The sequence below is a fragment of the Scophthalmus maximus genome, chromosome 17, assembly GCF_022379125.1.
Source record: "Scophthalmus maximus strain ysfricsl-2021 chromosome 17, ASM2237912v1, whole genome shotgun sequence".
NCBI classification, from domain to species: Eukaryota; Metazoa; Chordata; class Actinopteri; order Pleuronectiformes; family Scophthalmidae; genus Scophthalmus; species Scophthalmus maximus.
The window spans coordinates 3,506,628-3,522,581 of NC_061531.1; the positions used below are offsets into that span (position 1 = coordinate 3,506,628).

At 43.0% G+C, this 15,954-nt stretch overlaps 2 protein-coding genes across 3 annotated transcripts in view; both read left to right on the forward strand.

The window, feature by feature from the left end:
• Window positions 1–3,437: 3,437 nt before the first annotated feature.
• Window positions 3,438–13,558, forward strand: LOC118288946 (lysyl oxidase homolog 3B-like). Its single transcript, XM_047328393.1, has 6 exons — window positions 3,438–3,554; window positions 5,268–5,648; window positions 9,134–9,439; window positions 10,724–11,050; window positions 11,757–11,894; window positions 12,053–13,558. The coding sequence occupies exons 1-6, from the start codon at window positions 3,524–3,526 to the stop codon at window positions 12,289–12,291; spliced, it is 1,422 nt and encodes a 473-aa protein (XP_047184349.1). The 5' UTR covers window positions 3,438–3,523; the 3' UTR covers window positions 12,292–13,558.
• A 434-nt stretch (window positions 13,559–13,992) lies between these two features.
• Window positions 13,993–15,954, forward strand: part of tanc2a (tetratricopeptide repeat, ankyrin repeat and coiled-coil containing 2a) — a 46,060-nt gene continuing 44,098 nt past the window's right edge. For both annotated transcript variants that reach the window (XM_035615211.2, XM_035615212.2), the window contains exon 1: window positions 13,993–14,327. The gene's annotated coding sequence lies outside the window, so the exon portion shown is untranslated. The remainder of the gene's footprint in view (window positions 14,328–15,954) is intronic.

Genomic DNA, 15,954 nt, shown 5'->3' on the forward strand with positions numbered 1-15,954 from the left:
AACATAATCACGACCACCACGTAGGCCTGGAGTGAGCCTTGAACTTTGAAAGATCTATACAATCAGCACTACGACCAGAAGCCCTAATGTACAGTACGACACTGTACAGTACCTTAGCCATCGGCTGCTACACTCAGTATCTTTTTTACCTGTTTGCACCCTGTCTCTGTTCTCCTCTGGAGACCATTTCACTATTACATGTTTTGCATAGAAGTGGACCTCCTCGTATACGTAGAATCATTATGTATAATAATATATTGTATATATATATATAAAAAGGCTGTGAAAGAAGTTGTTGAACTGTAAAAGGACTTAGAAGTTATTTTCCTAAATGTACATTTTGTGTATTCTGTATCTCCTCAGTCCGGCCACGGAGACGTCTCCATTCATCATTCCTTTCACTCTCACCACCGTCGCCCACTTGAAATGGCCCCCGCTCCCCTCCCGTCACTTGCTCCTCACAGACGCGCCAGGGGAACAAACAACGGTCCTGGACTTAAATTCCCTTCTCTGGAATCAGAAATGTAAAAGCCACAATCTGTCGCTTCAGGCGAATGATGCTGGTGATGTTGTTGTTGTTGTTGTTTTCCCTCTGTGTTTTACTTTGCATCATCTTGTGTAGCTCAAGTTGTGTTTGGTTGTGTTTTCAGAAGCAGCTCCGGCAGCAACTCGAATGACTTCCAAAAAAATCCCGTCAAACGATCGAGAAATGAAAAACATCTCGATGAAAAGTCATATAATACAGTTTCAGCCAAAGCGAACCAAGACACCGGAGTGTTCCCATCTCACCCCCCCCCCGTTACACAACAGTAATAATGCTCAGACGGTGCCACTGCCGACTGTCAGGTACAAATCTTATTTTAACTCCAATTCCAGCGTGGCCCTTTCTTAATTTAATCCAAGACAAGTGTCAAACAAAAGAAGAATACAGGGAGTGAAATAAAGGTGTGTGATTTTTCCCCTTACAACCTGGCATACGCGTGCTCTTTGGTGTTCACTGTAAAGCGTGCTGAATGTTTTACTATTCGCGGCATCTTATCCAAGTCACAATGTCTCGGAGAGTTCTGCTTTGACATTAGGGAGCCACACTTGATCCCCAATCCTCCACACGTCGTGATGTTTGTTGTCCGCACGTGCCAAGGTCGGTCATGACCTGTTGCAGCATCTGGCATAAGCAAATACTGAGCATAAGGGATAAAAAATGAACGGTAGATGTTTTGGGGGGGGGGGGGGGGGGGGGGGGGGGGGTTTCCCCCAGGGCAAGGCCTCCGCAATGGGTTTTTTAAACTATTTTTAACTTGAGAAGCACTCCAGCCGAGATTTTGGGACACACTTTCCCCTCAAACTAGGATTATAATATTTTGGATTCCCATGAAAAGCCCTTTGTCTTAACTACAGCAACGCTAAACACCACCACAACAAGGGGTTTTGTGATGCTGTTACCACGGCACCGACATAGGTTACGTCACCTTGCAGCTGGAAGCAGCAGTCGGCCGCCTGTTTGCTCTTCCAGCTGGCACCGGGCAGAGCCGCCGCGGCCTCCTGTCAGACGTCTCCGGCCACCTTGGCTGTTTGTTCGTGCACAAGCGCCGCCAACCCTGACCCGCCGCAGGACTTCATGACCTCATTCCCTTCCTAGCCGAGAGCTCTGCACTCGCACACTCCCCAGCCTCCTCCAGGTCAATTCGAGATTCAGTTGCTTCGCTCCGACTTGGTTTCATCAGCCACAGTTTGAAGTGGTAGGTCACGGTCGACCGAGCACTGAAAGACTGTCAAGCTTGTGGAATGTGGTCAGAGCTCAATTCAACACACAACACAATTCGAAAACTCCCGACTTAGCGTTTGCATGTCTTGCTCAGATGAAGAGAGAGCGTTCTGTTCCCAAGAAAGACGAAGTTTAATAAAAAAAACACTCAATATGTCAGTCAAGATCCTCCTTCACACATGCAACACTCCGCCTATATATAATAAAATCATGTTTCCTGTTCCAAAACGTCTCTACACTTACGGTTTCTACTCTTTCCGGCCCTGTAAGTTCACGACATGCATATTTCATACAAGTTGGGTGTTGTTGTGCTGTGTGCAATTGTACTTTTCGTTTAGATTTTGTCAAATCTTAGAATATATTTTTTTTAAAAAAAGACTTTACCTCCTGTCATTGTGTTCTATCTATGTCACTAAAGTTATAATCCCATAATTGCGAATGCCAAGCAGACTGTTACATCGACCTCCCCTCACCTACAGTACGCAGCCGACACTGATATTTACCACTTGAAATGCGTTTTGCCATCCTCCAAACAGCCGATTTCTGTTTGATTTTTGGGGGGGCGGAGGTTGATCGATCGTGACGTCTGGAGTGAACACTACATGAAGGGTTTTCAAGAGGACATGTCAGAGAGGTCAGTGAATCTGCCTGCTATGGCAAAGGCGCGGCCACCTTTAGACTTGTGCCTTAGTTTGGAGAGGTTATAAGAAAGCATCTCTTCAGATGCAGGGGGGCGGAGAGATACAAAGCCATGAGGGCCCGGTCTGGTAATGGTTGCTATAAAGCCAGAGCAGGACACCTGCTCACCTCAAGTGGAACTTCTTACTCTAAAGGTCACTCTCGGCCAACTCAGGCAATCTCCTCCCTGTCTCTGCATGCCCCCACCAAACGGAGCCGATGACGAGACTCGACCGGGTCAAGCGCGAAGGCCGACCAGCGAATGCGGGACGAGTGCCGGTTGAACGGAGCGCAATGACCAGCACCGCATGTCTCATTGGCCCGGGGTAACTTTCCCTCAGTCCCATGAGCCGCGTGCAGAAAAGAATCTAGTTCGTACGACACGTTGCTAGGGGGGGGGAAAAAAATTCCCCAGGCAGAGGGGAAAGCTGTCCGCCAGAGAGATGGGGGAGAGGCAGTGTTGTTTGAATAGAGACGTAACGGTCTCTCCACAAACAGTGATGGCATTACACGCGCGGAAACGGAAGCGCAGGCTTCCACCTGAGCCATTGTCAGAGAACACACACGAGACTCCAAAGAAATAAAAATCCAAATTCAATAGTAATAATTCTGGATCTGCCACCAAATTCAACACATTCTTCCCTGGTCCAGGTATCGTCCCTCCACCAAATGTAATGCAAGTCATCTTCTCCCAAATAAGCAGACCTGGTAAAAAAAAAACTTGGCGTGTGTGCACACGAAAAATGCCGGATGCAGTTTGACAAATGGCAAGTGGCCAATCATCAACACATGAAACGGAACTGGACATTGTCAGTTTTTGGTATAGTCACACAAATGTAAGGACACAGAAACCCACAGATCCTTTTTGATAAAATCCACAGCTGCCAGACGGCAGACACGTGTGGTTAGTTAAAAAGAGATGTCTGCGCCAATGACACCAAGGTTGAGGTGTGAAATGCTCGCCTACAATTTCCTCTTTCTACAGAATATTCACAATTTAAGAGGCCACGCTGCTGTTGAGCCTGTCTGTGTACTGTGCCGGCCCTCGTGAGCCGGGACACTTCACCTGCACTGATCAGGATGCTGCAACTTCCACCTGGACTCTTTATTGGTGAGTATCATTTGTGTGTGTGTGTGTGTGTGTGTGTGTGTGTGTGAGTGTGTGTGTGTGTGTGTGTGTTGCTTTTTCCTACAACATTGCTGAAAGAAATGTTTTACTAAAATGTGAAATGTTGTTCTGACAAGCCAAACTTTCATTGAGACTGAAGATGTGTAAAAAAAAAATATGTATATGAAATTTGTTCCATAAGTGTCATCAGCATCTAAAGATGCTTTTTCATGATCCAAAATTAATATGTTATTTGGATACGCACACAATGTAATCTGAAAAAAAACATATTTATATATTTCGTCTTGATATTCCGTCCCACCACACTCGGTCAATTATTCTCCCCCAACTGAAACAATTGACACAAACATAACCTCTCAGAGTCATATCTAGATCTAAACGAAAATCATACACATCGATGCAGTCAGAAGGAAATCAGTCTTTACAGATCTACAGTGACCATCGAGGCTACATGTTAATGAACTTGTTTAAAAATCATTTTAAAAAAAGGACACGCCTCAGTGTGAACGGCTGCTGGTGCCACGTCAGTATGACTTCTCACGAAACCGGGTTATATGAAGCAAGTGCGTACTATTAAAATACTTAGTGGTTACTACTGGTACTTTTGCGTATGATACAGTGGAACAAAACTAGACTATTGGGAACAAGGTAGTAACAACTGGGCATTATCAGGGGAAGGGAGAAAAATGTACATCTATTTAAAAGAAACATATTTATTTAAAAATTAAATAATGGGTACATTACAGGTACTGAGAAACCAATATATTTTTTGGTAAAATCGTTTTTTCAAACGTATCTAATGTTATATATCATGTGCCTTATGTATGTATTCATATCTGTAACAGATTTGTTATGAAGTGGTTATTGAGGCAACTAATGCAAACTGTAAGAATGCATATGCTTCAACTCTTCACAGTGTCAGGGTTGGGTAATGGGTTAGGGTTAGGTAATGTAATCTGGATTATGTAATCCGATTACAAAATAATCTATCAAACCAGATTACATTTGGAAAAAATGTGTAGTTAGATCATAATGACATTGCCAAGGATTACTTGATTACATAAGGCAATTTTAAAATCAAGATAATATATTTATATATCCCTGTAGATGTTAATACCAGTATCTGTTTAAAAGGCTAAATTGATGTATAAATGCTGAACTGTCTACTGTATGTTCTACAGTATAACAACAATATATTACTGGATAAGTTAGTCAACAACATATTACTGTGTACATTACTCCTCTCAGGTTGCCAGTTTTGTTAATGATTTATTTTATTCTTTTATGATTTATAGATAATGATAACAGAGTCTTCATTCCTTTTTATTTAAAATGGAAGAAAGGTTTCTGAGTAAGCGCTCCTCTTGCACAAGTCTTGTAACAAGAGTTACAAGAAATGCCTTCTTTTGTTTGTCTTGTAAATACTGAATATGCTAAATAGGCAGACACTTGATTTTATTTTGCATTGAAAATGTTTTAGATGTTTAAAGAGATGGTGAATGTGTAATATTTTCAATGCTTAATTTTGAAGCAATCCAAAAGTATTCATTTCAGATAACATTTTTGTAATCCTTTGGATTGCATTACTGATAACAAAATTCCCATGTGCTTTGTAATCAGTAACCGACTACATTTCAAAGTAATCACACCATACTCTGCACATCATAATGAGACATGATATATTTTCTCTCCTAGTCTCTTTTCTCTTGACCTCAGCCCCGCCGGCTGCAGGTCAGTCCCTTTTCCAGCGTCGTTCTCCATGGACAGGTGGGATCAGATTAGCTGAAGGTGGCGTCACCCGTTGCTCTGGAAGAGTGGAAATCTACCACAAATACGCCTGGACAACAGTATGTGGTGACAGCTGGCACCTGAATGACGCCATGGTGGTTTGCAGACAGTTGGACTGTGGTACGGCAGTGAGCACGACTCGGTCGGCCCACTTTGGTTGGGGACCTGGCCCCATTTGGCTCAATGTGGCCTGCTCCGGTTATGAAGGTGTCATAAAAGACTGTCGCCACGGAAGATTTGAGGAACATGCCTGTCCCCACCGTGAGGATGCTAGTGTCATCTGTTCAGGTGAGAAGACATGTTCATTTGAAAGATTTTGATTCGTTGCTGTGGGGTCCCACCCACCGTAAGCAAAGTCTCACAGTGAAGCTAGTATTTTAGAAATGGAGTACTAGTTGGTTTATGGAGCACCTGATTGAAAATAATGAATCCGTCATTGTACAGTTGGACTTGAACACTGTGCTGTAGATGGAGAGAGTCAGTGGGGCCCCACAGTCCATTTGAGCTTTTAGGCTCCTCCAGGGGGTTAAAAAGTCTGTGTGTGGTCAGACATTGTCGTCTTGATGCAGGAGAACGCACCTGCAGGGTTGACTAGGAAGATCCTGCTCTGAAGTCAGAGCCACAGGATTTCACATTTTAACGCTTTAACTTCCACCACTAAGAAAAAAGCAATGAACATTTTCTTTTGCTTTTATTTCTTAGTCTATAGGGGGGAACAGTAACAATGGTAGAGATGTCACGTCATGGTAAAAGTACCGAAATACATACATGTATAGTGAAAAAAACTCTTTTGAAGAAATAAACAGTAAAAAATGTTTTTGGGCATGAATTAAGTCCACTTTGTTGCTGTAGTATTCTACAAAGCATTCCTGTTTTTCACAGGAAAACTTGCATTTCTGGTTTTCATTTCAACAAATGATAATATTGCAAAAACAAGAAAACATTGCATGGCTAACATTTTTGGGAATCAGATTCACCCAATTGTATGCTACAGTATAAAACATTTCAGGTTCTCATAAAAAAAGTTTTATTTTATTTTATTTAGTTTTATTTATATTTTGTGGTTATCAGATTAACTTCTGAATGAATGCAGTAATACAAAGATTGCTGGTTTGCATTAAAAAACTGGAAAATATTGCAAACACAGGACAACAGTACTGTTTGGTGTGGTGGTGCAACAGCACAAAACCTTTTTGGGCAATAGATGCCCCTTTATTGCTGATGGTAAGCTGCAAGGCATTCTTGATTTGTGTTCAAAAGAAGGGAAAAACATAGTAGTTATGTCATTTCCATCTCGGTACGCCTTTTGGACAGAGATTGCACTGCCCCTGGCGGTCACAGTGAAGTGGCCAATGCCAGTGCCCGCTCTACCCCAGGATTCTACTCAGACATAATAAAGACCTTACTGATGTCAAATTTGCATATCAAATTTGGGGGTGGCCATGCCTCTACACACACTCTGTTAGTGTTTCTGTTCTGTTTTGCAAGGCTGACTCTCTAGCTCTGCCAGTTACAGTTGTGTGCATTATACTTGTTAGATTTTTAGTTCATGCCCTTCTTATACACAAAGTGCTTCTTGATTAGTGAGTAACTCTAATATACGTACTAAAAAAGCCTCTTGGAAAGGGTCAAAAATCATACTTATGATGACATACCAATATTTATGAGTTGATATCATAAAATGTATCATATTGGATGCAACTTACTGATCAGAAGTTTTTATTTCATAGCAAATAGTCAATTTTGATCACGTTGGTTTTATTCTGCTACCTTTACCATAAAGTGCCAAATCAACCATTTGGTAGAGCACAACAATTATTCAATGGTCATTAGACTTCTTTTGTTGTAACAAAACACAGTCCAAATGTCTCGGGTTGATGTTCTTGTTTCTGACTTCCTGGTTGGAGGGAAATAAACAGGCATGCCATTTAAAGACAAAGTGTCATATGGTGGATTTCTTCAGCATTACGTACCTCAGCCGAATGGGGAGAGATGGCTCAATCAGGTTGGGTTAACTTCAACACTACTCTCAATAAATATAGTGGCTTAAAATATGCTCTGCCAAACGGTTGACCAGACAGGCACATTATCAAAATGGTTGTATATATATATATATACACAACACACACACACACACACACACACACACACACACACACACACACACACACACACACACACACACACACACACACACACACACACACACACAGTATGCACCAACATAGCTTGTGTATATATATATATATATATATATATATATATATATATATATATATACACACACACATACACAGTATGCGCCAACATAGGCAGGTGCGAATGAGGACACACACTCTGCATGTTACATACACTGATGGTCCCCTCACATGCTTTGAGTTCTTACACAAGCAGATCCATTTGCTCTGCAAATAAGTTATTTTTTAAACTACCTGACAAATTCGCCCTCTTAATAGCAATTCTCAACGGCACAAGCTCACCTGCCTTTTTAAGGGAAAGGGAGATGGTTAATTATTCATTTTCATTATTAATCAAGAGACAAAGTACAACCCTTGAGCCATGCGCCTGGTGCAGTGACCTTTTATTCTGGGATTCTATTGTAAAAGATTTGAATACACCCTAAACGCATTTGCGACATGCCCTTTAGACCATGTGCTTACATTGTTAAACAAGAGCCCTGTGACTTTATATTATATATATAAATATTTCAAAATGTCTATCGTGTTTCCTAGTGACTGCAAAGCTGCATCCTCAATGAGCTCTGAAATAAAAGTCAATAAAATAAGGGTTGTGTTAAAACACTTGGATGAAACTGTCCTGTCAACAGAACTGAGACGATGACGGGACGGGGGGCAAGTGGGTGAGGGAAGGGTAGAGGTATATTGACGAGGGGGGCACACAAGGTTTGGACTCAAATGGACAAGACAGACAACTCTATAAAACTCAGTGTCTTTTTAAAAGGAAAAAAGGCAGGTATGTACAAAAACAGACAGAAAGGGCAAACAAAACCGTGAAGGACTAGGCAAAAGGCGATGTCAAAAGACACGAGCAAACCACTAGAGACACTAGAGAATGAGGGAACGCTTGCACGAGAAGAAGAGCTGGCACAGGGGAGCAGGAAGTCCGTCCCATAGTCGCACTTGGCCCTACCCCTCCGTTTTGCGTGTTCCCGCGTAGGGTAGGGTGCCCCATGTCTTATGAAGATCCAGGGGTTAGGGGTGATCTACCCCTTTAAACCACTTCCAACAGCTCTTCAAACGTAGGGTGGTCGGATGCTGATCTCAGGTGGAGTGGAAGAACGGAGGGATAAGGCCAGAGCCGTTGAGAGAGTAACATAGAGTAACTACATGGGCATGTCCGTCTGCTTTATTGTAAATCCTACATTTATTGCTGACTTATTACCAATAATGGAAGTTCTGTCACTCTGATTAATGGATTCTATATTGCGCGCCAAGAAGTTCTGGGAACTATCTGAGGCCTACATGAGTCACGTGACGTGCAAACATTTTGTACTCTAGTTGTCGCCTCTCTCTCTCTCTCTGAGGTCAAATGGGACGGACCCTGGGGGAGGAGGTAACTGGTGCCCAGTCGGGCAGACAATCACAGGGATGGAAGAAAAACAGAGGTGGTTTGTAAATTTGGAGGGGAGGGAAGCAATATCTTAAATGTCCTAAAAACCTGAATGTGTGCATGTTTAACGCAACAAATGTAAAAATCCTGAAACAAAGAGAAAATATACTTGCTCAAATACTGTAATATTTTGTATCCAACAGCCAGTCTGAAGCCCAGCATCTCCATATATCCTACCAGTGTGGTTACCTGGGGTCGTGGTGTTGCCATCACCTGTTCGATCTCAACTGAGCATCGAGGGGGAACGTTCACTCTGCAGCAGAATTCAGGCTCAGTCAGTACCCAGAGCCAAAGGTCAAGTTCCAGCTCTGCCACCTTCCTCATCCTTCCAGTGAACTTTGAAAACGAAGGACTGTACCAGTGTCAGTATCACCATCAGTCTCAGATCCGGTTTTCGAGTGCAGACTTCAGGACTTCCCTAAGTGACCCTGTCAGACTCTCTGTTACTGGTAAGACAAGTAAATCTACATCTTGCACTTAATATTTGGTGAATGATCAGATGAGATACATTACAAATACAGTAATCAAGCAGGTAGAGAGAGAACATCTTTGTTTTTGGCTGCATTATATATTTGTTATGAAGTAATGCTATTGCAAGAAGCTGGCTGTTGGCATATTTCAAGGTTGCTTTGACGTTTAAAATTGGAATTGAAAATCCTTTCCCCCTTGAAAAGACATGTGTAGTTTTGTCCTGTTATTTTTTTTTTGAAGTAATTTTCCAGATTTTATAGAGCAAGACCCAAATGCAGAGTGCATTGGAACGAGGGCGACTTAATACGAAGAAAACATTAAAATAGACTTACAGTCCTCGGAAGTTGATTAAAAGGCAAAATCCAAAGAAAGTAATCCGCTAGGAGAAAACCAGTGGGCACCACGAAACACAGCGTGGGAGAACAATCATCATAGACTGGTGTGGACGCACGGCGGGAATCACAGAGACTATATAGACAATGTGGGCGGGGCTAATTGAACACAGGTGGAACCCATTGGGAACAGGTGCAGGCAATCACAGGGTCACAGGAGATGCAAGAGAAGTAAAGAGACCAAACACACGAGAGGAGAACAGGAAGTGCTGAGACACAAGGAAGTGGACATCAGAATAAAACAGGAAATAACAAATTTGAGAATATAAAAGAAACACAGGGGATAACAAGGGTAACTTAACTAAAACAGACACAAGAAAGGCAAATCGAATAATAGGGATGCACCGATAAGAGACACACAAACTACAAAAACAGAAAAGCTGGCGCGGATGATCATAATATTTCATGCTACCAGCACAAACTATACAGCAAATTAAAAGCCGTGACTCCACAAATTCCAAAGGTATATTTCTTCTTTTCAAGCAGGGGGGCAACTACTCACATCGGTGCTCGGTATCGGCAAGTAGCTAAATGTATGTGCTTGTACTTGTACTTGGTCTGAGAAAAAGTTGTGTCCCTACTAAAGAACCAAACCAACGTCCAGAAAGAAACAACAAGAGTACAGAGAGTACATGGGTGTCCAATATCTGGTCCAATATTTTTGTCCAGTATTAGGCCAGTCCTAATCCTATGGGCACACCATCTTTTGCTGTTAAATTCTGCCAAAACTGGACATTTAACTTGGATGGAGATGTTTTTTTGTACTCCTTTCCAGACAAGAAAAGCTTTGTATATCTGTAGCATCCATCTTTAGCATTACAAATCGAACAACACTCAATTCTGCCCCTGTGTCGTTCCTTTTGTACCCAGTGCCACTGCAGCAGCCTAACATCTCCCTGACATCTCCCGACGGAGCAGGGCTGCTCTGGAGTGCGGAGGCTGCGGTGGTCACAAGGGGTCACGGCTTTGTCATCACCTGCTCAATTTCCAAACACTACCCCGGAGGTGTTTTCTCTCTCATCTTCTTCGGCTCCAACATCACTGACACCGAGCCTGCCGTCGACCACTCGGCCACCTTTGAGTTCCCCGTAGCTGGGTACCAACACCAGGGCAACTACAGCTGCGTGTACAAAGTCACGTTGTCCTCGAGGACATTCACTTCTATAGAGACAACATCCATTAGTGTCATCATTAAATGTAAGTCGGCAGAATTGAAGCCAACGCCTACCCTATATATATATATATATATATATATATATGTGTGTGTGTGTGTGTGTGTGTGTGTGTATATGACATATGACATGTTATAGAATTACATGGTATGTATCATGTCTCACACAAATGTCACTGCTACCATCTGTATTCTGTGACTGCAGTCAGTGTTACAAATAGGATGATAATGTTTTTTCACTACAAAGGATTTGAATGATGTTTTAGGCAATGGTCGCAAATTACCCAAACACCTTACACTACAAAATGTAATCACTGTATATCAGCTCTTCATAATATGAAATTACAACCAGTGAAGACGTTAATTGTTCCATGTTTGAAAACTGTCAGAAAGACTTCAAAGCGCTCTTCATTCATCACCATTCAGATGCTGTCAGTGGTAGTACAGCAGGTTGCCAGATCCTCAGGTCAAGTCCGCCCCCACCCCATATCAAAATGGCTCATGTTTTGCAATAAAACAACCACATCTGGATGCACTGCAAAAAACCTGCATATAACCTGTGTGTGGACATGACATTGAAATATTGTCTCAGATTGATAAAATATATATATATATATATTGGTTGGGACAATTTGGCAGCATTATTTTGGGCAGAGAGGCAGATTCAGATTTCAAAAGACAATGTTCAGACGTGTTCAAACGACCATGGTCAGTGTGTGTTTTCTCTCTTAGCGCCTCTGCTGCGGCCGCTGCTCTCCTCGTTGGCTCCTGGGGGCCTGGTGCTGCTCCTGTGGGTCCTGGCGCTGATCTGTCTGGTCCACAAGAGACGACGACAAGCGATGTCGCCTGCAGTCGCCCACTTCGCTCAATGTCCGTGCTCTCCAGGACAACACTGTACATTACATGAAACTGCAGCTTGTTTGTTTCAAGACACACTTTAACATAAGTGTTTGGGTTCGACTGTGTGATTTTTCTTGAATTGATTCTCGTGTTCGTGACAGATTTTCTCTTTCCCTGCATGTGTCCAGGTGCTGTCAGGAATCACCGTGTGGCCTGTGAGGAGGAGGAGGAGGAGCACTATGTGAACTTCACGCCAGTGCAGTACAAGGAGAGGCAGAGGAAGCCAACGAGGGCGCTGATGGATGAAGATCGTGATAAAGAAAAGGAGAGAAAAGAAGAGGAGAGTGCTGAGTATGAGGGAGAGCAGAACCACGGAGACCTTCCAGAGATCCATGGAGGACAAGAAGACATTTATGAAACATTTTAGTTTCTCCAGTAGAACAATAGCACAGGGATTAATTGACTCACTGAAAGCATTTCAACACCTGTTTGTTGCCAGATTAACAGCAATATTTGGGAACTTTGCCATATATTTACTTTTCTCATTAAAAAATATATCACAGATAGTGTCACTGTTAACATTTAACACTTAGATTCAACACTGAGCTTTAAATTTGACATATGCTGTAGGTTGGAATTTAATATTTAGATTTGACATTGACATTTTCTTTAATATATATTCTATTTATGGATAAATATGACAAAGTTCATAAATGTCGCTGCAAATCTGGTGAAAGAGTGACTTCAAAATTTCCCACCACTATTTGAGGTAAAATTATGGCAAAATGTTACGGTAATTTTCAGCGCGCGATGCTTTACAATCAATCATATTTTAGTGACATCCCACAATGCACATATGAAATAACTTCCTGTCTGTAAAAATCTATGAGGAAATAAGAAAACATTATGTTAATTCATTTTTCTTTTCATATAGTATCAACTTACTATCATAGTAAAGAAGTCGAGTATTCTTTGTGCATGCCACTTAGAGATACCATGACATAATAAAAAATAAAAGAAACGGTGACCAGTGTTAAAACTATATATATAAACACACTGCATCAGCTTATTTGTTTATAACTGTGGTATACTTAAATCTACAGTGTTCAATACTCAGAAGAACGTATTTACAGATATTAAATATATTGTCCATGATTGTGTGTTCATATATGTATAATCACCCCGAACAAAGAACCAATATTTTTTCGTCAATTTTGAATGAGTTAAATATAGTAACATGAGGTGGACCCGACCTCCGTGTAAATTACCATGTTTGCTTAGTCGTGTTGCCGACTTCAGGGGTCCCAGTTCCGAGGTATAATGAAACGCAGCATTAAATACAGTTGCAGGAAACAGTCCCGAATACGTCGCATTCGTGTTGAATTTCCAGCGCTGCTGGAAACCGGAAATGGAATTAGCGGTGCGCCACCATAAAGTGTCCCCTGTCGGATGCTCACTTAGTTGCTGTTTGCAACTTTACCACCAGATGCCGCCAGAAAAGTGCAAACACGGTGTGTGTACCTGAATAAGTTGTGTGAATGATAGTTCCTCTGCTTATAGGAAGCTGCAACTCCTCGGTTGGTTGTTAAAATGGGAAATCCCTTTGAGGCGTTGACGTAAAGTGTGTCTCATACGTATGCACTATTATGTATAATGTGTTGTATGATGAACAATAAAATATGTTTGCGGTCTGACAGTAAAGTTGTTCCTCATACTACAAGCGCTGCTGGAGTTTTGATCACCACATACCAGAGACGTCCAGTTGCCTTCGTGAAGGCCGAGCACATGTATCATTCATCATGACCTGGATGACATTCTTCACGCCATCTTATCTTTGGATGATTATATCATCTGTATTCAACCTCACACTTTTTTTCTTACATTTTTGATCACATTTGTGTTTATTTTCTCTTTGTAAATAATACAGTGGCTTCACCTGCACACTTGAGCCCTGCTGCGGTGACACTGGTGCAATGCGTCCTTTGACCGCTAGATGTCCTCAGCCTCATCATGACAGCTGCCCGTTCAACCGTTGCCAGGGGTTCTGTTGTTGTCTGTAGCGCGCGCGCGCACGCACACACGCGCGCCTCAGCACACTGAGCGTATTAGCCACGCCCCTCTCGTGAATAATTCATCGGCTCCCGTCCACCGCAGGCGACTCGTGCCGCCGGAGCTCCTCTCGCAGACGTCAGCTCGCGCTCGCCGGGGGACGGGTGATAATGGTCACGTTCAGATCGCCGGCCGTCTGCCGACGCGGAGACACCGACGGCCGGTTATGAATGGGGGACCGGGAAGAGCGGCGACCCGCCTCACGCGCAGCGACTCCGTCGGCTTCGCACCGGAGATTTACGGAGGAGAGTCGGAGGGTGTGATATCTACGCGACCCCCAGTCGCCGACCTATTATCCGCCGGTCTGACGTTATTCTCACCGCCGGCGATCTGCGGGGAAACAAAACACACAAGGTACAGTGGGCTCACCGTGTGTCTCGTGTGTGTGTGTGTGTGTGTGTGTGTGTGTGTTTGTGTGTGTGTGTGTGAGGGAGGTGAAGATAGATACTGTAGTAAGATGGCTGGTGTGTGTGTGTGTGTGTGTGTGTGTGTGTGTGTATGTGTATGTGTGTGTGTGTGTGTGTGAGGGAGGTGAAGATAGATACTGTAGTAAGATGGCTGGTGTGTGTGTGTGTGTGTGTGTGTGTGTGTGTATGTGTATGTGTGTGTGTGTGTGTGTGAGGGAGGTGAAGATAGATACTGTAGTAAGATGGCTGGTGTGTGTGTGTGTGTGTGTGTGTGTGTGTGTGTGAGGGAGGTGAAGATAGATACTGTTGTAAGATGGCTGGTGTGTGTGTGCGTGTGTGTGTGCGTGCGTGTGTGTGGACTCATCTCCAGCCAAGGCATAATAATGACTTAACATGTTAATGATGAAAATAATAATTTCCCCACTAATAATAATAGTAGTTACTGTTGTTGTTTCGTCATCAGTGTGGCCCCTGGTAATGGATTGGAATCTACTAATAATCGCCATGACACTGAATTGACCGGCTCAGAGCTACTGTACCACACAGAGCTTGTGTTGACAGCATTAAAACAATGCTAATAATTGAAAATGTATGAAATCAATGAATCGCACAGGGGGCACAGTTTCCATTGTGTCTGGACGCTGATCACAGGCTGTAGAATACAAACGGACGCCGGGACAACAACGCTGGGGCTGTGGACGAGGAGAAAAGGGAAAGGTGCGAGACACCAAACGCAGACTGAGATAAGAGGAACACAGGTGGCAGATAAACTGTGCGCGTGGTAATGATTTTACTTATCTTATACCCTTAGCTGTACCCCACTGATCAAGGTTACAAATTAAATCAATCTAGGGGCTGCAACTAATGGTTGCTTTCATAGTCGATTATTTTCTCCATTAATCGATAAGTTGTTTGTGTGGTAAAATGTCATCAAATGGTGAAACACGTCGATCGTGTTTCCCCAAACCCCGAGATGACTCCCTGGTGTTTAGTTTACTGTCACAGAGGAGCAAAGAAACATTCACATTTAAGAAGCTGAAATATAGAGAATTTCTTCATTTTTTAAAAGAAAAAGTACCCGAACCGATTAATCGATTATAAAAAAAAAATTGTTGTTTATTCATTTAATAGTTGATTACTCATAAACTGTTGCAGCTCTAAATCAATCCAAATGTAAAAAAAACCAACCACTGTAGGTATGCTTTACCATCCTGTTCCGTAACAGAGGATGAGGTGAGGTGTTGATATCCCTGAGCAGGCAGGCTTGTCAGGGATGGAGTAGCCGACGGGGGCCAGGGGAGGCACCAGAGGGGAAGGAGCGGGCTGAGGCCCCTGCGGTGGACAGACTGGATCTTGTTGCTGGAGCGGCCCAAGGAGCACTCACCCTTTGTGGCTGGGATGGAGGGCGCCAGAGCGGGGGTCAAGCAACTTTGTCTCACGGTTCTGTGCCTCCTCTGCTACATCTCATTTGAGTGAGCAGTCAGTGTCCACGTTGTGGTTATTTCTCCTGGCCTTGCTGGTGTTGGTTGGGGAAAAGCTGATTTCAGCCCAGAGAAAGGTCCAGGCGTCCCGTT